General features: G+C 44.6%; 2 protein-coding genes across 2 annotated transcripts in view; one reads left to right on the top strand and one right to left on the bottom strand.

The window, feature by feature from the left end:
- Positions 1 to 144: 144 nt before the first annotated feature.
- Positions 145 to 3521, top strand: RBM15B (RNA binding motif protein 15B). The gene has a single exon (XM_082487866.1). It carries the CDS (start codon positions 338 to 340, stop codon positions 3113 to 3115), a length of 2778 nt encoding a protein of 925 aa, XP_082343992.1. The 5' UTR covers positions 145 to 337; the 3' UTR covers positions 3116 to 3521.
- Positions 3522 to 9199: 5678 nt separating this feature from the next.
- The window catches only part of DCAF1 (DDB1 and CUL4 associated factor 1), a 54178-nt gene continuing 38588 nt past the window's right edge, over positions 9200 to 24789 (bottom strand). The window contains exons 23-24 of the mRNA XM_082487955.1: positions 13124 to 13379; positions 9200 to 9472 (exon numbers count right to left, since the gene is read on the bottom strand). Coding sequence (XP_082344081.1) covers positions 9414 to 9472; positions 13124 to 13379 — 315 coding nt within the window. The 3' untranslated portion in view covers positions 9200 to 9413. The remainder of the gene's footprint in view (positions 9473 to 13123; positions 13380 to 24789) is intronic.

The raw sequence follows: 24789 nt of genomic DNA on the forward strand, positions 1-24789 counted from the left end.
TCCCCACCCCCGCCTCAGGCGTCTCAGGCGGGAGCGGCCTCGCGCACCCGCGCAGCAGGGGGCGGGGCTCCGCGGGCGCGCGCGCCTTCGCCCGCCCCTCCCCCCTCGTGATTGGTTGCCCCGCCGTCACGTGCGGCCGGCCGTTCCGGCGGGCGGCACGCGCTCTGGCGTCACGTCGCCTTGCGGCGCCATCGCGCCCCTGACGCCGCCATGCGGCGGGGCGCGGGGCGATGACGTAGAGCCCGCGCGGCGCGGCGGCCGGAGCCGCCTTCGTTCCCTTTTGTCCAAGATGGCGGCGGCCGCCGGAGGCGTCTCCTGAGCCGCGGGCCCCGGCGCCATGAAGCGGGGCAGCGAACGGGACTCCAGCCCGCCGGGGGCTGGGGGAGGCCGCGCCGCCGCTGCCAAGCGGCCCCGCGAACGCGAACGCGAGAGCAGCAGCCGGCGCGGCCCTCACCGGAGCTCGGGCGCCTCCCGCAGCAGCCGGGACAAGTCCACGCCCGGCGGCGGCGGCGGCGGCGGCAGCAGCGGAGGCGGCGGCACCACGAGCGGCGGCAGCGGCGGAGGCGGCTCCGGCTCCCGCAGCCACCGCGGCGATGAGCGCGCCGGCGGCGGCGGCGGCGGCGGCGACTCGAACCACCGCCCGGCGGGGAGCGGCTCGGCCTCGGCCGCCCGCGGCGGCAGCCAGGCCGCCCCGTCCTCCTCCTCCTCTTCCTCCTCCTCCTCGTCCCGGGCGCTCGGCGTGCCCAAGGCCAAGGCCCTGCCGGGCGCCGTGGTGGCCCCCTCGCTGCTGCTGGCCGGGCCGCCGCCGGGCGCCGCGCCCTCGCTGCTGCTGGCGCCGCTGGGGGGCTCGGCGGGCCTGGCCGGGGAGCCGCCCGGCTCCTGTGAGTACAAGACGCTGCTGGTGAGCGGGCTGAGCGCGGCCCTGCCCGACCAGCTGCTGGAGGACGGCCTGTTCCGCCTCTTCCAGCGCTTCGCGGGGGGGGGCGCCGGGGACATCAGTGTCAAACTCTCCCACACGCCCGAGCTCGGCCGCGTCGCCTACGTCAACTTCCGACACCCCGGGGACGCCCGCGACGCCCGCCGGCACGCCCGGGCCCGACAGCTGCTCCTCTACGATCGGCCCCTCAAGGTGGAACCGGTCTATCTGCGCGGGGGCCGGAGGAGCCGCACGCCCCCCCCTGCGCCCTCTCCGGAGCCCCTGGGGTACCTGCCACCCATCCACAGCACCTACCAGTACAAGCAGAGATCGCTCTCTCCTGTCACCAGCCCCTTGCTGCGGGAGCCGCGGCCCAGGCACGCTCACGCTGCCGCTGCTGCCTTTGCTTTGGAAGCGGCTGCCATCGGGCTCTCCCGGGAGCGGGAGAGGGCCCTGGATTACTACGGGCTGTATGACGAGCGCGGCCGCCCTTACAGTTACCCCATCGTGGCTGAGGAAGACCTGATGCCAGAGGATGATCAGAGAGCGACCCGCAACCTCTTCATCGGCAACCTGGACCACAATGTCTCGGAGGTGGAGCTGAGGCGTGCCTTTGAGAAGTACGGCATCATCGAAGAAGTGGTGATCAAACGCCCTGCCCGCGGCCAAGGTGGGGCTTACGCTTTCCTCAAGTTCCAGAACTTGGACATGGCGCATCGGGCCAAGGTCGCCATGTCGGGCCGGGTTGTGGGCAGGAACCCTATCAAAATTGGCTACGGGAAAGCCAACCCTACTACCAGGCTGTGGGTGGGTGGTCTTGGTCCAAGTACTTCCTTGGCTGCCCTGGCAAGGGAGTTCGACCGCTTCGGCAGCATCAGGACTATTGACTACGTGAAGGGAGACAGCTTCGCTTATATCCAGTACGAAAGCTTGGACGCTGCCCAGGCTGCCTGTGCGCAGATGAGGGGCTTTCCTTTGGGCGGACCCGAGAGGCGACTCCGAGTGGATTTTGCCAAAGCAGAAGAGACGAGATACCCGCAGCAGTACCAGCCCGCACCGCTCCCCGTGCACTACGAACTGCTAGCGGATGGATACAGCAGACACAGAAGCCTAGAGCAAGACTTGAGGGTTCGAGATAGGACTCCTCCGCATCTCCTGTACTCGGACAGAGACAGGAGCTTTGCAGAGGCAGAGTGGGCCAGCCCTGCCAAAACCGCTGAACGCAGAAACAACTTGGAAAGCTACAGCCGATCGGTGCGTAGCCGGAGCGGAGAGCGCTGGGGCAGCGACAGCGATCGCAGCGTGCCCAAAGTGTGGGAAGAGAGGCGGAAACGCCGGAGTCTTTCCAGTGACCGCGGGAGGACTACTCACTCGCCTTACGAGGACAGAAGCAGGACAAAGGCCAGTGGGCCAGCTTTAGACCGCAGCCCAGAGAGGGCTCGCAAGGAGAATCACACTACAGAATCTGGAGCTGAGAAAGAGCAGAGTAACTCCCTTCAGAACAATCGTCATGCGACTGAGGAGAAACCCCATCGTGAGGCATCCGATGCTCCCCAGCCTAAAAAAAGGGACAGCGAACGCAATCATCGAACTGGTGAATCGGAATCAAAAACTCACGAGGAGCCAAAATCTGAGACCAAAAAGCTAAAGAATTTGTCAGAATATGCTCAGACACTGCAGCTTGCTTGGAACGGGCTTCTTGTGCTAAAAAACAGCTGCTTCCCCACCTCTATGCACATCCTGGAGGGAGACCTCGGTGTCATCAATGGACTCCTTAAAGACCATTCGTCTGGCGGGAAGTTAACGCAGCTCAAAATCGCTCAGAGACTTCGGCTCGACCAGCCCAAGCTAGATGAAGTAACTCGCCGTATCAAACAAGGCAGCCCCAACGGCTACGCTGTGCTCCTGGCCACCCAATCCACCCCGGCAGGGGCAGGGGCTGAGGGGACCTTCCCTGTTGTAGAGCCTGGCTTGCAGCGACGGCTTCTCAGGAATCTGGTCTCCTACTTGAAACAGAAGCAGGCTGCTGGGGTTATCAGCCTGCCCGTGGGAGGGGCGAAGGGCAGAGACAGCACAGGCATGCTTTACGCGTTCCCTCCTTGTGAATTCTCTCAGCAGTACCTCCAGTCAGCACTAAGGACATTGGGAAAGTTAGAAGAAGAACATATGGTGATAGTTATAGTCAAAGACACTGCCTAGCCCACACTGTCTTTTCAAATTCCATGTTTTCTTTGTGTGTCACACAACCCAGTTGTTTTTAAGGCTGATCATTTTGGTGGAGGCTCAAAACACCTCGGCCAAAGTGGTAAGATTTTTAGTTTCTAATTAATTTTAATACCATTTAAATAGAGCCCATTTTATTCGTTTTTAATATGTGACACTGTCCGCTGTTGTTCTGTATTTTTATTTTTTAACTGTATGAAAAGTTGTCAGTAAAGCCTTGTTCACTGATGGATTTCTAAACTTGTGCGGTATCCTAGTTCTTACGGCCCAGGAAGGGCTGGTTCCCTGTGCTGTCGAGAGCTGGAAGGTGATGGTCCCAACCCGTTTCAGTTTCTCAGGCCCTAGTCTCTTGCACCTCCTCCGTCTCTTTATATGTCCTGCAAGGTGGGAGGGGAAGAGGGGGGTTCTTCTTTGTGCTGTATGAGAGACTGAAAGGTTGGTTCTGTATCTTTTTTTTTTTTTTTTTTTTTTTTTTGTCCTGTTTGCTTTTTATTTCGTAAATTTGAGTCTGGATGCTATTGAGTCTCTATTTGAGGATAGACGCTTCCCAGGAAGCCAGCTACCAAGGAGGCAAATCCTGATCAAGAATAGAAATGGTTTTTATACACACACCAAAAAAATAGAGTTGGCAAAGAATTTGCTACTAAGGAGTCAACTCTGTAGTGGGTTCTGTGAGGTTTGAGAGTACCCACTACATGTGTCAGTCAGATACAAGTTCCTGGGTAAAACAAAAATGAGGCTTGACATTCCCATATTTTATAGAGAAAAAAAAAAAAACAAGCAGGAGAAAAAAAAAGTAATTTAAGGGAGAACCCTCTTGGGCCTGTATTAGATGTAGACAAGCAAATACAGGGCACAAAGGTTTTGGTGAACTGTAGGTGCCTGTTTGCATAGTTGCTCATGTTGCACTATCTGAAATCCTTTATTGAAAGACAAATGGCAAACTTTTTTTGGCTAAAGTTGAAACTTGTTTGCAGGCTTACAAAAAAAAAAAAAAAGATAAACACGTCTGGCTGTCCGAAAATGTTATGTAACCTGTCTATGACTGTAGGAAACTCTGGAGCTCAAAATTTGAAGTTTAGGATGGGATGGTTCCATCACCTTTTCTATCTGTGGTATGAGACAACTGTTGAGGAGAGAAGCCTGGACATCTGCACCTCTGATGGCTCAGTATTGTAAGGATGTGGTACCTAGTTCAGATTTGAGTTAAAATCCACACTGTTCAGTTTGGGGATATTTTTATTTTTTAAAATGATGCCTATAGATTTTAGGAGGCTTACAGAGAATTGTGTGGGATTAAAAACACTAAATTTTAAAAAGTTTCTTTGAATTTGCAGGTTGTTTTTTGTTGTTGTTTTGGTGGTAAGCAAGTGAACAAAATCCTGGGAGAAGCAGAGTCTTTCTTGCACCAGTCTCTGACCAAGCAGGCTCACTTGCTGACAGCTGCCAAAGGCCCTTTTAAAACTGTGCTCTCAGGTATGATTGTGATCAAAACCTATATAGCAGGGAGCATAACTCAATCTAATGATGATTTTTATTTTTTTTTTTTTTAACAGTAGGGACATCATCAGCTGATGATGTACGAGCGGTTGCTTAATTTAATAATGTATTGATATCAACAAGTATGGGTTGGTTGGTTGCTTTGTTTTTTGTTTTTTTTTTTAACATTTAATACTGTGATTATATTAAAAGTAAATCTGATGAGTTAGTGTGATCATGAGGGGGGGTTAGTATTTCACTTGATGATGCATCTTCTGTACCCCAGAAAATGTAATTCTGTCCGTAAGGGCCCAAGTACAGTGACAAGACCACAGAGGGTTTTGTCTATGGTGTGCGGGCATGGTTCGGCGAGAGGCGAGCTGGCTCCTCTGCTGGGAGCAGCAGGGCTCCCGGAGAGCCCGTTCACGCTGCAGAAGCAGAGAGGAGCAGCTCCCAGCAGCCAAGCCCTGTCTGCGGGCTCGCCGCATCGGGCAGCGCAGTGCTGCCCTTCGCTGCACCGTGGCTGCACGGCGCAGGGTAGCTGGGCTGCCCCTGGTTTTACACGGTTACAGGGACACCGACTTTTAACCTTGTGACCGAGTCCCCGATGCTGTTGTAATGTAGACAGTGCCAAATGTCAACAATTGTAACCGTTGAGTGTTATCTGAAACCAAGTGCTATTAAATACCCCTTATGGCCAGAGTCATAGAGTGATTAGAGCTTTTTGTCAGAGCATCCTACATGTTGGAGGTGTCCGGTCAGTCTGAGGCAGAGTGCGCGGTGGGTCAATCACAAATGCCTGACTGGCATCTTGCTGGCAGGGAGCTGTAGCTCGTGCTGCTGTGGAGCAACCTCGTGTGTGTTTGTCTGTGTGTATGTGTACATATGTGTGCGTTAATGGTGCGTGAGTGTAGGGAATCAGAAGGAAAAGCATCAATACATGATAAAAGCTGCAGCTGCCTGATGGCAAAGCCAGGGAACCACTAGAACCCCCCCTTCTCCCACTTTCCTTTTGAGACAAGGAAATAATAAAATAGGGTGGTTTTGTTTAGAAGACAAACATAGTCATGCTTTGGGTCAGGTAAGATTTTTTTATTATGGGATTTCTATTCCCAGTGAGGTGGCCAACAGTTGTGAGCATGTGTGCGTGGATGGAAGCCCAACAAATCTCCCTCCTACAAACAAATTACAAGTGTAAATGAGAAGCCAGCGAGTTTAAGGAAAAAACACGCAGGATAGAAGCAGCATCAGCCCTCTAACCTGATGACCTGAGCCTTCCCAGCTCCCCAGCATGCAAGTGAGCTACAGCCATCACTCCAACAGCCAGACCATGCTGAGGCCGAAGGCCCCTGGCCTGTAGTCCTGTCCACCATCCCACGCCCTCACACACGCATCCTGGCTGGTTCCAAGGGAAATAGGCCTGAAAAAGGGGAGAGAGAGATAGTGACAGCAAAATAACACTACACCTGTGTCTTACACCTTGCAAGGCTTGGCTTTTAAATCAGGATGGGATGGAGTTCTGGGAGAAGATAGGTTGCTGGGGGATGGGGTGGGGGAAACACCATGGCCCTAGTTGGGAGGGCTGAGGACCGTGCCGATGTGAGGACACAGGTTGGGGCTGGGCTCGCATCACAGGGGGAAATGCAGCATCCTTCCCACAAAGGCATTTGCAGGCAAAGGCCTCTCTCTCCATCGCAGAGAGGTAGGTATATGTGTTAGCCAGCTGGCAGGACAGTTAAATGCCTCTTGCAGCCCCTAAGCCAAGCTTTGTAGTGTCTGCATGGGAGAAGAAATACATCTGCAACATGGTGTGTGTATTCAGGAAGATTATAGGACTTTTTCCAAACACCATGCTTTTAAATAGATTAAATCATGATGCCAGGGGAAAAGGTGTTTTTCTAAGCACTGTTTCCCCCATCCCAAGTAGATGCAGAATTATGGCATTGTAATTTGCAAACAAACCAACAACATCCCTGCTGAATGCCCATTTTGCACCCAGCCTGTTACAGTCACCCCATTCCCCAGCACTCTCAAATGATGCCCTGCAAGAACAAAGGAGGTAGCGCAGGGTGCAGGCAGCCCCCCCTGCGGCTGCATATTTAACTTTGGCAGCTCTGCTGTAAGCAGAGAGGCCGAGTCTGCCCAGGACAGGCAGTGGGGCTGCTTTGGCAGGCTTGGGTGGGTGACCTGTAGGCTGCTGCAGCCGGGCCCTGCTTCCTAACCCACAGGCTAAAACCCAAGGATGCTCCCTTTGGCTCTATTCGATCAAGTTATGATAGGGGTGGCACATATACTTACAGTGGTCCCTGTCTATGGCAGGGGGTTGGAACTTGATGATCTTCAAGGTCCTTTCCAACCTAAACCATTCTATGATTCAGGTCAAATTTATAAACAGGAGCTCCATCCGAGATGTTTTGGTTCTGTCTCACAAAACTAGTTGGTAAACTTCTCCGAGACAGCCAGCCCCAAAACAGCAACAGATGCAGCTGATTATAGCTGTGTTATAATGCCAGTACAAGATACGGACATCTGGCACAGCATCTCTCTCTGTTATTAGTAGTTGAGTACATGATTTATTATTTTTTTTTTTTCCTCTTCCTGAGCAGCACATTTTCTAAGGTAAAGTTGCATAAGATGGTTTTTGGTAAGGCAGAACCTGGCTTCCACAGCTGTTAGATGGCATATCTGATTTTCAATCCCCTCATTTAATCAGAATGCTGCTCCAATTGCTGGTCTTAAATGCTGTAGTAATCGTAACTTGTTCATCTTTATCGACTCTGTAGGGTACAATTATCCATTATAAGTTGCAGCAGAACCTTTCTTTTTAATTATTAACAAGCAGCCCTGGTTAAGTGCATTAAGTAGATGTGATGCTGGAGGGAAGAAAAGATATCCCTTCTTTTGGTTAAAAAAAAAAAAAATCCTTCCTCTTCAAGCAACAAAACCTTGAGCCTTAGTTGAAACGAGCACAGTTCTTGGTGGAAAACTTGCTGTAGTGTCAAGGAGTGAGAAGCCTCCAGCTCCCTGTTCTGCCTCAAACACTATTCTGAAAGTGGCCAAAACAGAGAAAGGGTAAAAAGTTGAGTGGATGTTATCTGAACATCTGGGAATAAATAGCACATTTAGCAGCCTTGTCCAAGGAAGCAACGAGTACACTTACCTTCCTGTTCTGACTCGCAGAACTAAGCTGTGCAGTTGTGTGCTGTACAGTGAAATCAAACACTCAACTGCATTTTTTTTTAATCCCCTTCTAAGGGCAGAGCTTCTTATTGTGTACAAGCAGGAGCACCTCATTTGACTTGTGCCAGTGTAGCCACAAGGCAGCCTATGTAATGCCAAACCACACGTGGCCGAGGAGCCCAGTGCTGCTCCTGCCTTCTGACACACACCAGCAAGGTGGTGAGAGCTCCCTGCAGCTCACTGCGCTTCCTGTACCTGAACCGCAGAGTGCGTATTCTGCCACACCTCTAAACAAAATCACAGCCTGGCATTAGCGGCACCTTCCAGCTCCCACACGGCGCAGTGAGGATGTGGTGCCGTGCTGCCCACAACCCCACCGAGAATTCAAGGCTGTCAGGCAAACCAACAAGTCAGATTCGAACCCACGGGCACTGTGAAATGTGTCGTGCAGTGCTAGGAATCCCTGCAGACTGGAGTAGCGGGTAAAGCCTGCACTCGAAGAAATCTCACCCTTTGTTTACTTTGCCCTTCCTTTTGCAGCCCAGCCACTAGCTACACCTAGCTGCTCTCCGGCCGAGCCCCTCAGCTGCACAGAGCACCACGTTTGCACGGGTGGCAGAGGAATGCATGGCTACAATTCACAGCCATAAACAGAGACAGGATTTGTATTTCATTTTTTAATAAATACACTTTACATTAAAGAAAAAGGCCTTCAATTTGCAGTTTCCACACAGAGGGCAAGAGGGAGAGAAAAAAAAAAAAAAAGATTAAAAAACTTGAACCACAAAGGGCAGAGGGGAGAAAGAGGGTTCAAACTTCAATCCCAGATCCCTGTGTCTTCAGGAATACCAGGCTCTGACTAGGCCAAGCCAGAATCTCAGCCTCCCACTATAGCTGGTATCACGGCGAGAATCTCCACTTTAAACAGCCTGTACTTTCAGTTAACAAACACCCCCGGGTCTCTTCCCTGGAGGACAAAAGCATCTGAAACACACTGGCGCACTAGCAGGTGTTAACACCTGTTGCTTTTTTTTAAAAAATAAAATCATATTTAAAATAAAAATATTCTCACTCCTCAACAATATTAGAAACCATGATCCTCTTATTTCACTTTGTAGTTGCATAAAAATGCCTCTTCTTTTAATTTTAAACATTTTTTCTCCCCTGAACCTACCCCATGGTAACAAGGTACTACAGGAATACAAAGTTCATCCCCTCTTTACTAGAACACCTGCCTTTTTTTTTTTTTTTTGTTTTATATAAAACTATTTCTGTTCTTTAGGAAAGAACTTTATACAAAGAAAATATATTGTGAAATATCTTCAGAAGTTTCCTTGAAGAGGAGAGTCATCTCAGCCTAAAATAAAAAATAAAAAAAAAAAGGCAGAGAGAAAAGAGGCCTAACCCCAGGTCTCTTTATTGTACAGCCTCAGACTTAGCCACGAGCCTCAAACGGACTCAAACCAAGACAGCGGATGGGCTGGAGTTCCTCAGGTTTTCCCAGGAGAAAAAAAAAAAGATTGGGGTGCTCAGAATCGGTTTCCAATTTGGTCTCCGGTCTTCTGCTGGGAAGGGAGCGTCTCCTCCTGCCAACACCCCGCCTGGCAGTCAGTCCTCACTCATTCAGAGACAGGATTATGTCGTCCTCCAAGTCAGAGTTATCTGAGCTGTCAGCTGAAAAGGAGACATGTAGGTTATGTTCACTTTGTGGGAGAACACAGCTGTCAGGGCTGCTTAGCAAGGCAACGCATTCATAGTTACAGGAGATGGCCACCACCTGCTTGAGACCAGCAACTCCCCAGCAATGACGGAGGCAGCTAGCACCATTAGTGCATTTCAAATCAATCAAAAGCAGTTAGCAAATCTGCACCAGAGCTTTCTCTCCCTGGTTAAAACAGAGGGTCAAGAGGAGAGCAGCTTTAGCAAGTGCAGTTTCCATTAGCTGGTAGTTTCTTCCCCCCATGGCAAGATGGGAAGGACACCAGCATCTGCACATGAGCTGCCTGTACAACTTACTGTGCACATCTAACTGCGACACCTCTTCACGCTGGGGGCTGGACAGATCTGGCAGGCATTCCTCACAGCTGTTAACTCAAAGCAAGCTTGACAGTTCCACCAACCTGATGCGGTAAAATATGGCCTCCATATAACATACACGGGGCTAATTCATTATGCAGTAAGTTAGACCCCGACTTTCTCAGTGTTGGGTTCTTCTTAGCCTGTCACTCCCCTCTGCACAGCACAACTGGGGACCTCCCAACAGAGGGGGAAGCAATCCATATACAATTAGAACCTTCCCCTAGCAACCCAAAAGTTTGTGATGAATTTAACTGCATGGCACTCATTAAAGGTGACCTGAAAATTCTGCTTTTCCTGGTTTTCTTTGTTGTGGTACAGAATGAAGACATGAAAGGATTTGCCAGAAGCAGTCACACACACACACACTTGCTTTTTATCTTTAAACATAAGATCTCTCCTCCCTCAGTTGTGCAAGAGGGAAGTGGTAGCAGCTCTGGCAGCAAGGTCTCCTGCCTTACCTTAGAGGTGATGCTGGTTCTTTTTCTTACGTGAATTCATTGGATGCTGCAGTTAACTAGGTGTTAAAAATAGTTAAAAAAAAAGACACCGAGACTTCCTCTTAGCCACCTCAGTTATACTGGATCTCTAAATGCCTGCAGGTAAGCAAGGCTTTCTGGAAGGTTCACCCCTTCTCAGATGCTTTCCTTAGGAAAAAAAAAAAATCACAAGCAAGCAGCAGAGGGCACAAACCCTTTCCCCCAACCCTCCTCCCCGAAGATTGGCCAGCTGCCCTTCCACTGTGATCTGAGCGGTCATCAGCACTCCCAGAACAGCTACAGCCATGTAAGGGGACTTGCAAAACACCAGTCAATGCTGCAGCAGCTACACTTACACAGTAAGAGGGAAAGAAGCACAAGTGATACAACACTCCAGAAACTCCAGAGGAGAAGCTGAAAAAGCAGTAGCGTTTTTTTTAAAACACTAGAAGCAAGCTTTGAAAAGGGATCTCCTAACTCTTTATTCTCCAGTCCACCACACAACCTTCCAATTTTGAGCTCTATATAAGTCTATAAGTAAACCTGATTGCAGCTAACTGCTTGGCAGAAGCTTGTAGACCTGCCTGAAAGTTGCCATTTTCGATCACAGAAGAAAAGAGGAAACTAGTCATCTACGCTGCTGGTGAGAATTCCATATATTTCTTCCATCCTATGTTACAAATGCATTTTCAAAAGGACACTCCACTGGCCCAGGAAAAAGCTCTTGAAAGATCTGCACAAAGCATAAATTGCTTTGGACAAGACAAACAGATCCACCCTCCCTAAGGTGGTGACAAAGGAGGAGAAAGACAAATTTGTACTTAAAAGGTTCTCCGTGGATTATCCCTGAAAAGGAAATAAAACCTCTGCTAAAGCATAAGGAACCAAAGCCACTGTTTCAACTGTTGTTTGAATTATTCTGTTTTGAAGCACACCCACTGTATGTTATGGAGGTTCATTTAACATACAGCAAGGGTCTGCAGTAGGAAGCACTCCAGATACATCACCATGCTTCAGATCTGTACTTTGCAACAGTGTCAGTGCCCTTACAACTTTTAATTCTGGAACATAGCATAAGCAAAGGAGAGGGGGAAATTTTAATTGCTCTTGCCAGGTGAGCAAAAAAATCAAGCCAGATGAAGTTGAAGTCAGAGAGAAGAAGCCACAGAACCCCACTCATCAAACCCTGTGCAAGGACCACGCATACATCAGCCTGGCAGAGCTGCAGACCCTGCTGTAGTTCCCAAAGATGCTGCTAAGCAACCCAACAGCCACAGGATGGGCTGGCTGCAGCTCCACAGCGACACCAGATCAAAGTTCTAATCAAGTGGTTCTATCCATAAACAGTGTACAGATGCAACCATTTCATAATACATAGTGCTCTGCAGAGCACACTTGAAGGAACTGTCAAGCAGCACCTAGTTTTGTTACAGGAATAGTTATTGAAATGGCCTGAACTTCCCTTCCATTCTGTCTCTTGGACAATTCAAGTTACAGCACTCTGGGTGCTCTCTTAATAGCTTCTGGCCCTGCACCCTCTGAGGAAGCAGAAGTGGAGTTGTGTCAAGAAGGTCCTGCCAGCTACTGGGACAGGCAGAAGTTATCTGCAATCCCAAATGCTGAACTGCAATATGCTATCAATGAATTTCAGCTATATAAATGTCCTGTATGGCCCTGCATTGTATACCTACTGCCATCAAGAGGACCCCAGAGAATAACTCTGGCAACCTGATGTGGCCACATCCTTAAAAACAACTGAGCTACATTCTAACAGAAAAGAGGGACATGAATGAGTTTGCCAGCCCCGTTAGTGCCAAAACAGAGGCCTGGCATGCTTAATCCTCCAGCACGTTGGCAGAGAAGGTTGATTCCCACCTCAGCTCTCACATTAATCTCCTATCACTGCAGGACTTCAAACACCTTGCACACTGTAATGACTTATCCTTACCAACCTTTTAACTTATGGTAGCTACAATACCCCCATTTTACAGCTTGGAAATTAAAAAGAATTAAGTGGCTTGGCCACGCATACTCAAAAATTGTGCTGCAAAAAAGAGAACAGAATCTGGTGTCATAAATCCCAAGCCTGATGCCATCCTACTCACTTTCTCTTTCTTGTGAAGCCTTTTTCCAAATTGAATTGCAACATAAGAAGTTCAGAACTTACTTTCTTATACACACACATACTTTGTCAACTTTTCAAACCTCTATATTTGTGGAATGCCAGAAAAAGAGAACAATTTAAATTTTATCCCAAAAGTTATGTTAGCTTCAGAACAGTCTAAAAAAGGAAGTGAAGTCAGAAATGCAATGTTGGTTTAGCACTTTAAGCAATTACAAAAGAGAAAGAGTAGCACCAAGGACCAAAAATGTTTCTCTGTCCTCAAAGGTACAAATGAGACAGAGAAGACAGGTGAGGTAACAGTTCAACCAGCATCCCTTTGAAGGGCAGGACAGGCAAGCAAGCAGACAAGGCTTCTTCACATAGAGTTTCTTGGCCTGCCTTTAAGTTCTCACACACACACACCTGGGAGCACTTGCAGAAAGGAGAGGCTTTCCTTTCCAAAACTAACAGTTGTTCTCTCAGATAAGAGCTGTTTTTACCTACGGATTACTTTGAGAGGCCACAGGTGAACAAGCATGATGATTTGTGCCTTTCATACCATCGAGGGGGAAAGTCAGCTAAATCATTTCAGGATGTTGCATATTTGTCAGGACATTAAACAGAGGACAAGGTCACCTGTGGTCACCAAGCTGGGCACACACTTACTGTCTCCAAGAATCAGCTCGACTTCCTCATCAGCATCAGAATCTTCATCTTCACCCTCATCTCCCTCTTCCAGGAGGTTGGCAAGCTCCTCATCATCAGAGGGAGAAAAGTCATTTTCTCCATCCTCACCAGCATTCTCATTGTTCTCATCCTCCTCCAGCTCAGCCTCCAGCAGCTGATCTGTATCTAGTTCATCAAGGTCATCTGTATCATCATCATCTTCATCATCATCTTCTTCCTCTTGCTCTTCCTCCTCCTATAAAGACAGCAAAAATAGTCCATTGCAGACATTAGAGCAAAGGTAAAATGGAGTAAGAATAATTGAAGAAAACATACCTATAGTTTTGACTTCTCCCCATACCCAGACATCACACGACATTAACACTTTCCTGTCACCCATATCAACAGTTTCTCTCCAAAACTACAGAACATGACACATGCTAGGTCATTTGCAGGCCTGCAAAGTCTTATCTGCAAAATGCAACACAGGTACTATTGGCTCAAGCTCCTCTCCAATACTGGCCATCAACACATGTCACCACAATGCACTCTTGAGAAGGACATGCATAAGACCTGTTAATCCATGGCTTTGTTGCTAGTCTTGTACAAACTGCTTTAGTTTCAACTGGACCAAAACCTCTGCTTTGCATCAAACAGCATGCAGCATGGATGCTCAGTCTCTCAGTCATTCCTGATTTAGATGAGATGTAAAATATAGGGAAAGATACTATTAACCTAAACCAGTCCCTGAATCACTCAGCTTCAGATGATAGAACTGTTTAAAGCAGCTCAGAAATCTCATCTTTGGTATCTACCTGTGGATCAAGATCTTTCTCTATCAAACCGTAAAAATTTGCATTCAATAAAGCAACTGAATTTCTCATTATACAGATCAAATCCAGAAATCTGTGTCTAGCAGATAAAACTGAGTGGGAAGAAGTGTTACACTCCTGTCGTTCTTCCAGACAAATGAGAGGCCAAAAAGTGCCATCAGAAGGCAAGCTCCAGGAAGTCTCCAAGACTCGAAGTAAGGGTTCAATATGCCTGCACATCTTCTCAGCGTAACACCCTTTTCCTCGAACAGAATGCTCTCACATGGCAGGAAGGCAGCTCAAGTCATTCAGTCTTAACTGCCCCTTTGTTTTGGGAGGGAACATATTTTGCAAAATTATGAAGCAGTTAAGAGAGATATTTAACAGCCTGCTTCAAAGGTTAGTTTGGTCCTCAAGCTCACCACACTCACACTGTGCTGTTTAGACTGTTTGCATTTTCAGATATAAAAGGACAGAGGAAAAAAAGACCTCACTGTCATCTCCCCAACCTACTTTTTCTTCAGTCAGTGCTATAAAAACATCCACCACACCCACACAAATCCAACATCTGTCATACGCAAAAGAAACAAGGAATGCCAAAAAGCCTGGGCAAATTTTATTGTTTCTTCACTTGCAAAAGGCAGCCACGTCTCCTCTACTGACTAGAAGTGCTGTGTTAATAAACGGAGATTACAGTATAAAAATGTTGGTTTGCTACTTACAGTTTTCTTTCTGAAAGAACTTATATTAAGTATAAAATTAAAATAACCTGTATTAAAGCCTATGCTTATTTCAGCCAATTACAAACCTTACTTTGAGTCAATGAGTCCTCAAATAAACATACATTGCTTTTTGAGTCGTATACACACTGGGAGAGGAAATACCTTACTTGCAATTCACAGTTTTAAACTGCAGTGCCATGATGAGCATAATTTTCCATAAAATGTATTGAATGGAGTATAAAAGCTTTTGCCCTAATCACTTTTACTTTTGTTCTATGCAGTATCTGCAGAGAGACCAATGTCTAAACTTTATTGCTCTATTCAGAATTGAAAAACTGATTAAAAACAGAAAAAGCAGGAGAGTTTATTTTCCTTTTTCAGTCTCCAAACAACTCTGAAGTTGGAAAGGAGGAGATCAATGTATATAAAAAGCTTGGAAAAATTAAGCCAAGGTTTTCAGTGTCTGGACATAGAGAGGCAACGGTAGACATAAGGAAAAAAGTGTACTGTCTATGAGATTCATTTAGAGTCCGTGTAGTTGAAACCTAAAGGCTTCTGAAATGAGTTAAGTACCCTCTTAATTTCCACACCTGTGGAATTTCTGAAATAATTTTTTTCCTAAATATATAACCCATAATTACTTAAAAGAAAATGTCAGAACTACTGAATTTGATTATGTTTCACATTTAATGTATTTATGCGAAATTGAAATACTATTTTATCAACATCTTAATTCAAACTTAAGGCAAGACATATACAGCAATATCATCCTTTAAATATAGGATGAAATGAAACATAGTTGTATAAAGGTAAAGATTTCTTCAGGCTGACAAGAATAAGCACCAAATTACACAGAAAGGGTGGATATTTAGTTGCAAATTAACTTTGAAGGATTATACCAACCAGTGAAGAAAAAAAATCCTGTGTGAAAATACAAATAGTAACGGAAGACTAGAGAATCAAAATCAGTGTTTCCACCTTTCCAGTTTAAATTACTTAATCCAAAGCAGGTGATTAAAATCAGGCCACACTCATTTAAGAACCACTGAAGAACAGTAAGATGGGATCTAAATCATAGCTGTCCTTGGTAAACCAGGAAATAGTGTGAAAACCACGCTGCAAGAAGCCACATGTGGACGTGACAGAGAGAGAGCGACGAGAGTGCCCATCCTTACTGAGCTGAATGACCCAGAACACAGTTCAAGAGGATTGATCTTAGGAAGTGGAAAACCTGCACCTTGTCATGTTTTAAAGGACACAAACAGGAACTTGGAAATGTGGTGCTTCTGCTAAGTAACAGGCAAATTAATTCTGCATTGCTTCTGAACAATCTCCAAGCACAAACCTCTGCAGGCACACTCCAATACTTCAGTCTAGAAAGACAAGGCTTGCATAGCTGTGGTGAGATCCCTCTTAGGAAAGCACACTGGGCTTCTGCTCCCAAAACCAATCTGTGGGACATATAGCTGAGCAAGACTCCACCTGGTCTTTCCTCAGACCTAACACCGTCACATGTAAGTGATACCCATTAACAGACTGGATATCTAGACTGTATCCTCATCAGATTACCACAACCATCTCGCATAAGGGATCCATGTACAGATAAAAACCGGCATGCCTTCCCCAATGACTCCTGCAAGCATGCTGAGTAAGAGCAGTGAGAAAAATCCTTGTGCAATGTCACAAGGGAAGACAGGCAGAACAGTTATTCCAAACCATATCTGGATTCGTGAAGGAAACGCCTGCAAAAGTAAGCTCCTACCTACTCATCAGTAGTTCCCAAGAGCTTTGGGCAATGGCACAGGTGCTGCTAGAAAAAAGAACCAGCACGCACATCTGTGCAAAACAAGCACGCATCTGCACTTACCGTCCTCACTGGAGTAAACTGATCCACAGCACCCATAGACCAGCACACGCCACGACTTAAAAAACAGTATCAAGGGATTGTTTCAGCCATCACTAACTCCTTTAGATGCCTAAAGATATTCTTCTATTTGGGTGGTTTTCTATAAAAGCTGCTCAGATCGGAACTTGAACTGCTCATAGAATCCTCGCATTCCTCCTCCGCTTCCTTAGAGAATATTCTCTTCCCTCTCCAATAGAAACTACTTCACAGTTGCCAGTTACCTTTACAGAAGACACAAGGGTAGTACTGTAGAATCACAAACTGACCATCTCATAACCTTCCCTCTGTAAAACGTTCTACCTTGCTGCTAGCACTCTGACTCACTGCCTGCTCTACAGCCAGGTGCACTGTTATTACAGTGCAGCCAGACCATACCCCTGTCTTCCCATGTAATTCGGGTAAGATTACAAACAAGTTTAACCTGAGGCTATGATGGAGGAAAAAAGAAAAATATCTAATGGTTCCTTTTAAATAGAGTAGGCAACACTCACAGGGACATGATGGAGGCCAGCTTTTGAATTAAGGATGTCACACTGCTACCCATTTTAGTTACACTGCGATTCAGGTATATTTATTAATTGCTTGTAGGATTAATTTAAGGGAGCTTTACCTTGATAGATGCCAAGAATAGAGCAGTTTAAAGTAGAGTACCCACTGACCCCTAATGAGGCTCAAATTTGTAATTATATAGATACATATTAATTTTATTATTATATATTATAGTGAACACAAATACTAGGGGTTTTCCGTGTTCTCAATACCATACCAGTGTTACTCGCCTTCATCTCTAGCATACACAGATGTCACTACATAACAGCTGCAACACAGAGGTTATTATAGTATCACCATACCTGCGTGACCAACTCTTTCTGCTCTTCAAAAACACAGCGTCGCAATTAAGATAAAGAAATTTCAATCTAAGAAACACCCACCCTGTTTCATACACAAAACAGCTTCCTGGCCCCACTTCTTACCGTCCTGATTCACCCCAGTTAAAGCAAAATGGCTGCAAAAATAACGCAATGAACAAAGACAAAGCTGCCAAGTTAAGTGAACAAGAGAACAAAACAAACCCCAGTTATAATTATAAGGGGATAGCAAAGAGGGAGGGTGCAACTTCAGTGCGGAATAGCTATCCACAGATGTAAGCAGGATGTCCATACAGGGACAGGCCCCAGTTTAACTTGGAAATTGACTCAACTAAAGAGAAATTGGACTCAACTAATAAAGACTAGCTTAGGCTGAAAAACACCATCTACACAAAGGGTTTGTAACAGTTTAACTCAAAAAGACTTAAGAATCATAGAATCAGTGAGGTTGGAAGGGACCTTTAAGATCATCAAGTCCAACCATTAACCTACCCTGATAAAAACACCACCACTCCTAAACCATGTCCCTAAGCACCTCATCTACCCTTTTCTTAAACACCTCCAGGGATGGTGAATCCACCACCTCTCTGGGCAGCTTATTCCAATGTTTAATAACCCTTTCAGTGAAAAAATGCTTCCTAACATCTAATCTAAACCTGCCCTGACATAACTTGAACCCATTTCCTCTTGTCCTATCACTTGTCGCCAGGGAGAAGAGGTCAGCTCCCATCTCTCTAAAACCTCCTTTCAGGTAGTTGTAGAGGGTGATAAGGTCTCCCCTCAGCCTCCTCTTCTCCAGGCTAAACAACCCCAGATCCCTCAGTCGTTCCTCATAACGTTTGTCCTCCAGACCCTTCACCAGCTTTGTAGCCCTTCTCTGGACACGCTCCAACACCTCAATGTCCTTCTTGTAGTGAGGGGCCCAAAACTGAACACAGTACTCGAGGTGAGGCCTCACCAGTGCCGAGTACAGGGGGATGATTACTTCCCTAGTCCGGCTCACCACACTATTCCTGATGCAGGCCAGGATGGTGTTGGCCTTCTTGGCTGCCTGGGCACACTGCTGGCTCATGCTCAGCCGGTTGTCCACCAACACCCCCAGGTCCTTTTCTGCCAGGCAGCTTTCGAGCCACTCCGCCCCCAGTCTGTAGCGCTGCATGGGGTTGTTGTGACCCAAGTGCAGGACCCGACACTTGGCCTTGTTGAACCATGAATGTCAGTAATGTACAGTATCATCATTTATATACTTTAGACAAGTATAAACGATGCAGGAACTGTCAGTTCTTCTAGGATAAGATTGCAAAATGGGACAATTAAATAATTTAAGTGTGCATCTTAGAGAAATCTCTCAACACTCACTAACTCACCAAAATTCACTAATTCACTTACACAGTAACACGTAAATACCTTCAACACACACTTGTTCATCCGAGAACTACTTCAAGGATGATTAAGAGGGCAAAAGTGATTCACATCAGCTTTTTAACATGCCTGCATACAGGCAGATTTACAGAGATGTAGTGGTCCAAGAAAAGCTGGACATTAACTTACAGATTCAGTTGATTACATAGCAAAGGATTATCTCAAGGCAAATTACTGGTAACTTAACTCTACTATTAGTTTGCGATCTTATGTAAAGATTCAGAAAGCCAAGTAGATTTGGTTCCATTAATTTATCATTTATAACTACAAAGGAAAAAACTAAAGAAACATCCCCTAAAGGAATGGCATATATAGGCATGGCAGTACTGTAACAAAAAAATGATTGACATAATTCTTTATGTTGCCAGTATTTACAGCCCATTCAGAGCTTAATAAATACCCTTTGCTTTTGTTTATGTATTTTCTTCCATATTGTTCTTTGATGCATGTTTGTATGCACTTCGTAGACTTTCAACATCATCATGGACTTTCTCACTGGTCCCCTTTACCCATTCATTTTGCACATACAAAGTTCACAAAAAATTGTCTTTTTGGGTAGTACAAGTTATTAATACTTAATATATTCACCAGTGTTCATCTCTCAAAAAACATTAAAAGGCTCAGGAAAATCCCAGTCTTTCACCTATTCAAACTCTGATGCAAAACACATGTTAACGAGGCAGAACTTTGATTATTTTTTTTTTTTTTTAACATATTTCTGCACTGTATTTTAACACCAAATCAGTATATGTACAAAGTGATTTCAGGAAGTATGGCTTACAGCACTGCAGGTCTGCAGTATATAAAAATAACACCAGCTTGCTTTATAAGCACTCTTCAGAATTTTACAGAGTTTTCTTACATTTCTTGAATCCATATTTTTTTTTATGACAAGATGAATAGAATTTGAGACTTCTCAACTGCAGATTATGTAATCTCTCGAATAGACATTAGGCTGGCTGTTAACTGCCAAGAAAAGATCTCAGGTCTTTTTTGAGTGTTGATAATAGGTTTGGAAACCTTAACTCAGTTTTGAGATTTACACGTCACTGATATTTTGCTTATTTGTCATGGTTTCAGCTGTTACAAAAAACTTCATCTTTTCATCTAACACTTCATTCACTTTTTCTTACTCTAGGAGTTGATTCACAGCTCAGAGCAAGTATTTATGTCAATAGTTCTCTGCCCAACTTTCTCTGCTACTGCTCTATGAATTGCTCAGCTGGATCATCTCACAGCTGCTCCTTCCCCAGTCCCATGCTCACCTCCTACCATCAGTTCCAAAGTCACCACTTCTCACCTGCAGGTGCTTTCCAGCAACAGTCCCTTCCTCTGAAAACAATCTCTATTGCACCTCTCAGTTTGAATATGTTAGAATAGTAAGAATAAGTAAGTTACAGTAATATCAGACAGTATGATATTACTATGCTAGATGATATTACTCTACTCTAACTGTTCTTATTTTCATCTATGAGGCTGCCTTTTCTCTACCTGTAAAACAGTTTATCGAATGTCAGTGAAGCTTTTCCCACTTTTTCAGCTCATATTTAATTCACTTCTGGCTATCTGTAGCTAAGTCTAATCATCTGCTTCTATAAACTTTTTTTCCCCCTAGTCTTTTTTTTTGTTGTTAAAGAAATTAAATTTTCCCAGAGTCTCATTATTTTCTTCAATTTATTTGCTTTTGCAAGAAACCACCAAATAGTTTATTTCTCCCTCTCTTTCGTCCTGCTTCCCCAGGTTTCTCCTAGAGAAAAGCAAATGCATTTTCAGCAGTCTGGTCTCTTCCAAATTATCAGTATTACTTTAATTACTACCTATTTCCAGCATGGGAAGGGGCCTTGCTTTCATAAAAAACATTTGATCACTGTTCAAATACAAGTTCACTGAAGAATGTTTCACTCCAGAGGAGTAAGTGTATCCTTGTTCTAGTAATTTATCTTTCTCCACAGACAATCTCCTTGTCGTATCTTCTGACAATTGTCATATTTTCTTCCAAAGCATCTGTGTAGCATATTGGTACTTTCTGATCCTTTCCTATGCAATTCTCAGGAGTGACAATGTCCAGTATTGAGTCATTTAAGAGTTTCTATCCAACTCCTCCCCCACCTGCTTCTTAACACTCCCTGAACAATGGGCAGTGGAAAAAGCTTAAATGTAGCCAACAGTCCTTCCAGGTGGTCAAGCACGTAAGGAATTTTACGTCCTAGATTACCTAGCCTCCCCCTTTCCCCTCAGCTAGCAAGCCCAAATTCACTTTCTATTATCACACCATTAAATTAATTCCAAGTATTCATCTCCTTCCCACTACAGGGCTGCACCTACTTTTACCTTCTTAGCTACTTCAGTTTTAGAATTTCTAGCTCTTCATAGCCATTAATGAGGTCACAGAGCCAAAAACTTAGGAGCCTGGGAAAGCGCAGAAGTTATTATATATAACAAGCAAGGAATCTTACCATAGGCTTCTATGCAGATGTAGGTATGTGCAGATTTAATACAGGAAACAGCACACAGCATAGAGTATGTCAGAGGCAAAACATGAAGTGAAGAAATAAAAAAGCAGTTATTCTTGTAGTCTATGTAAGTAGGTTTATAGCTTGTCTAACAATGACTACTTACCTGTGATGAATGAAAAAGCGTCCATGACACAGATAAACAAAAACTTCAAAGTAACTGTACCTCTGTTGGACTGGCGTGTTCAACTGGGACTCTTTTGACCAATACTCTGTTTTTGCATATGAAATATTTTCATTGTAACATGACTGTATGTACCTGATGATAATCAATCTAACTCCAGAGTCATTGTCCTCTTTGAGGCATGTGCAAGTTCTCATTTCACAGTTGATATATTCCTTAATGCTAAGGATAAAATTATGACTATTATATTCTCTGTGCTGTAGCGCTCAGAAATAATATAAGGAGTCCAGAACTAGGTGCAATTTCTGAATCTGCTTCTCTTCCTTCTTCTCACTGATCTCACATTCTCAACTCACAAAAATAAGTCCATTCCTTTAACTGCATAACAAAAAAACAATACTGTGTAAAGGAGTTTCAAAATTTGGCAGGTAAATGAACGCTCCCTCTACAGACAAGAGTTTGTTCCTTTATTTTCTCAAGCTTCTGGCTGACAGTTCTCATCACAGCTGAGGCAGCTTTTATTTTATTAGATCCCAACTACTCTGGGAACTCTAGAAAAATGCGTTAGGTGAGAGGAAGTCAACCTTTGATTTCTGTCACTGAACAGGCAGAATATGCTTTTATCTCTGCTGAAGCTGTTTTACTCCATAAACTAGGTCTAGCCTTCTGAAAATTCAAATTACTTTTCCGTTTCCAAGAATCTCCTCTGTTTGCACTGACAGCAAGTGAAACTCAATTCTGAAACAGCAGAATAGGCTGAAGCAGTCACAGTCGTTTGCTGCTATCTAAGAAAGTGGTAAGAAGTACAGGTACTGAGAAAACTTTTTCCTTTTTAAATATCTGTTTTGGAGGATGCCTGTTCAAAAGATGTGTGTGTTATGTGAAAAAGTCTTTGATGGAAACCACTCATTACTTAGTCTCCCCAGCTGCAACTAAGTTCAAAGATTCCTATTAAGGTCTGCAATAACCACATGTATATTTTTATCAGTTGAGACATTTATCTGAAAATACTTGTTCCCAGCTATTATCCTGTAAACCATTTCATCTTGAGCAAGATTTCAAAAGAAACCGTACCTTCAAAAGTTACAGGAACAGTTCCTGAAAAACTAAGGGTCCCTGATGACATAAATCATTCTAGGCAGCTTGTCATGACAAAGCACCACCATGGTCTGATGGTTCCCCAATATGTGTGCCAATACAGATTAAGGTTTGTGGTTTTTTTTTCCCCAGAAAATAAGTACCTGCATGAAAATAAATCTATATCAAACCAACAGCAATAAAAGTACAGTGGAATTGCTGTTGCAGTCAGATAGGGGGATAGTCCTAAAATAAAAGTAGAAACTGGGATCACAAAGACCACATCGAAAGCTAAGGGAAAAACATTTTCCATCCTGGCTAAACCACATTAGAACAGTGATTGTCTTTCGAGTCTTTATTGCCTTGTCTCCAAAGCTTTCATTTCACATCACCTAGAATTTTCTAAACCAATGCAAAAAGACAAATTACACACCTACCATCACCATTTCGATAGCCCAGAAGCACTGCAGGATAATTAACAGTTCTTCAATTCTGGCAAAAGAAGTAGAACACACTTTATAGGACAGGGACAGCTAGGTGAAGCAATCTGCTGCTGAAGCCATAGATCTCTCTGAACATGACAATAACTGAGAATACTACTTGAGCCTCACAGATGCAACATCACCTACACGTACCACAGAGAGAAAAAATAGGCCTTAAAGAACTAACATGGAAAGAAAAACTAAACTAAAGAGGTAAAAATGCACAGACTGAAAATCTTGTAATCCACTCAGAAGAGCACGTCATCCAGACTTAAGTTTCACAATTTTGAGTCTACTCTGTGGTCAGCCAGTTCCCTTGGTTTTAGCTTTTCTGATCACTTAATATTTCTGAAGTCTCCTTTTCTAGCCTGTGGCAACTGCTGTGCACTATTTCTAGGCCACACTTTCCTTTGCATCATTTCCTCTGAAATGCCTGGTCTGTCAAACTACAGAAGACAGCAGATTACCAAGTGAAACAGGGAATACTAATCAGCCAAGAAAGGGAAATAAATAAGAATTAAGCAAGCTAACAACCAAAAGATGGTCCAGCATCTATACCAGTAACTCAAATACCCATCTTATTTTTGCTAAGTCTAACTCTGAAAGACTGTAGCAAAACAGTGGCAAATATAGGAGGAAGAAGAGGAGGATCTTACTGCAGGACCAAAGAACAGGGAACTATTTTCCCATTGACTGAACATAGTTTTGCTATGTTCTCTTGTCAGCGAGACTGTCAGTCACTGATGGACCTGTTTAAATACTCACCCAGCAGCGAAATAACACAAAACTCGTGAAAGTTCAAGGCAGAAAGACTAATATTCTTGGAGTAAAAGACCCAGCAAAAGCAGCTCACGAACTGGCTCTTGCTAAGCATGTTACATCTTCACTTTCCCTCAGTTATTGTAGTAATTACAGACCACAGAGTATCAATATCCATTTAGTGTTTGTTCTGTTTAACAAGGCTTGACAACTCTGGATTACTGGCCATAACTAGGAAAAGGCAGCTTTCCGGAGCTATGAAAGGCTAGTATAGCAACCAAGGAAGCACCCAGCTACAGTGGTGCTATTCTCAAGCATTTCAAACAAAACCATAAACATTTACTCCAGCAGTGCCATGCACGACCCAGCTAAGTCAGCCTGACCGTTTAATTTGAGGGTAATTTATGTAACAGATCAGTTGATTTTACAAGGTTTGGTTTGAGAAAGGGGGAGTAATATAGTTTTGTTTCTTTGCTTAAATGAAAGAAGGAATTGAAAGATATCTATAGACCCAATACCCCTGCATTTTATGGACTCAGTCTCTTGCTTTTCAAAAATCTGTCACAGAGCTATCAGTTGACGCTTGTCAAAACTGACATCATGAGGCGTCAAAATTTAAAGTAAAAAACGTTAGGCAGATATTTTTCTCCACAGTTCTTAACATGTGTCAAGCACAATTTTTAAAGCAATTTTATTCTGCATCACATGGCTTCCAAGCAAGGTTTGCCCATCAAAAATGTTTCTATTTGAGTACTCATTTTCTTCTCTACAGGCAAAAAAACCCTGTACTCGTGGATCCATGTAGACCATAGACAAATATACATATATGCATAAAGTCAAGGTGTGAAGATACAGGGGCCAAACAGATTAATATCTGCTCTAAAAATCTCGACCAAAGACATACCAGGTTAATGTTGATTCACATGGATTTCCCCCCACACCACTTTTTCATGAAAAAGATCAGAAAGCATCTTCTTTTA

This window comes from Vanellus vanellus, assembly GCF_965231255.1.
Source record: "Vanellus vanellus genome assembly, chromosome: 9".
In the NCBI taxonomy this organism is placed as follows: Eukaryota; Metazoa; Chordata; class Aves; order Charadriiformes; family Charadriidae; genus Vanellus; species Vanellus vanellus.

Bases quoted from the DNA above. Each gene is read 5' to 3' on its own strand.
- RBM15B (XM_082487866.1), top strand. From the start codon at position 338: ATGAAGCGGGGCAGCGAACGGGACTCCAGCCCGCCGGGGGCTGGGGGA.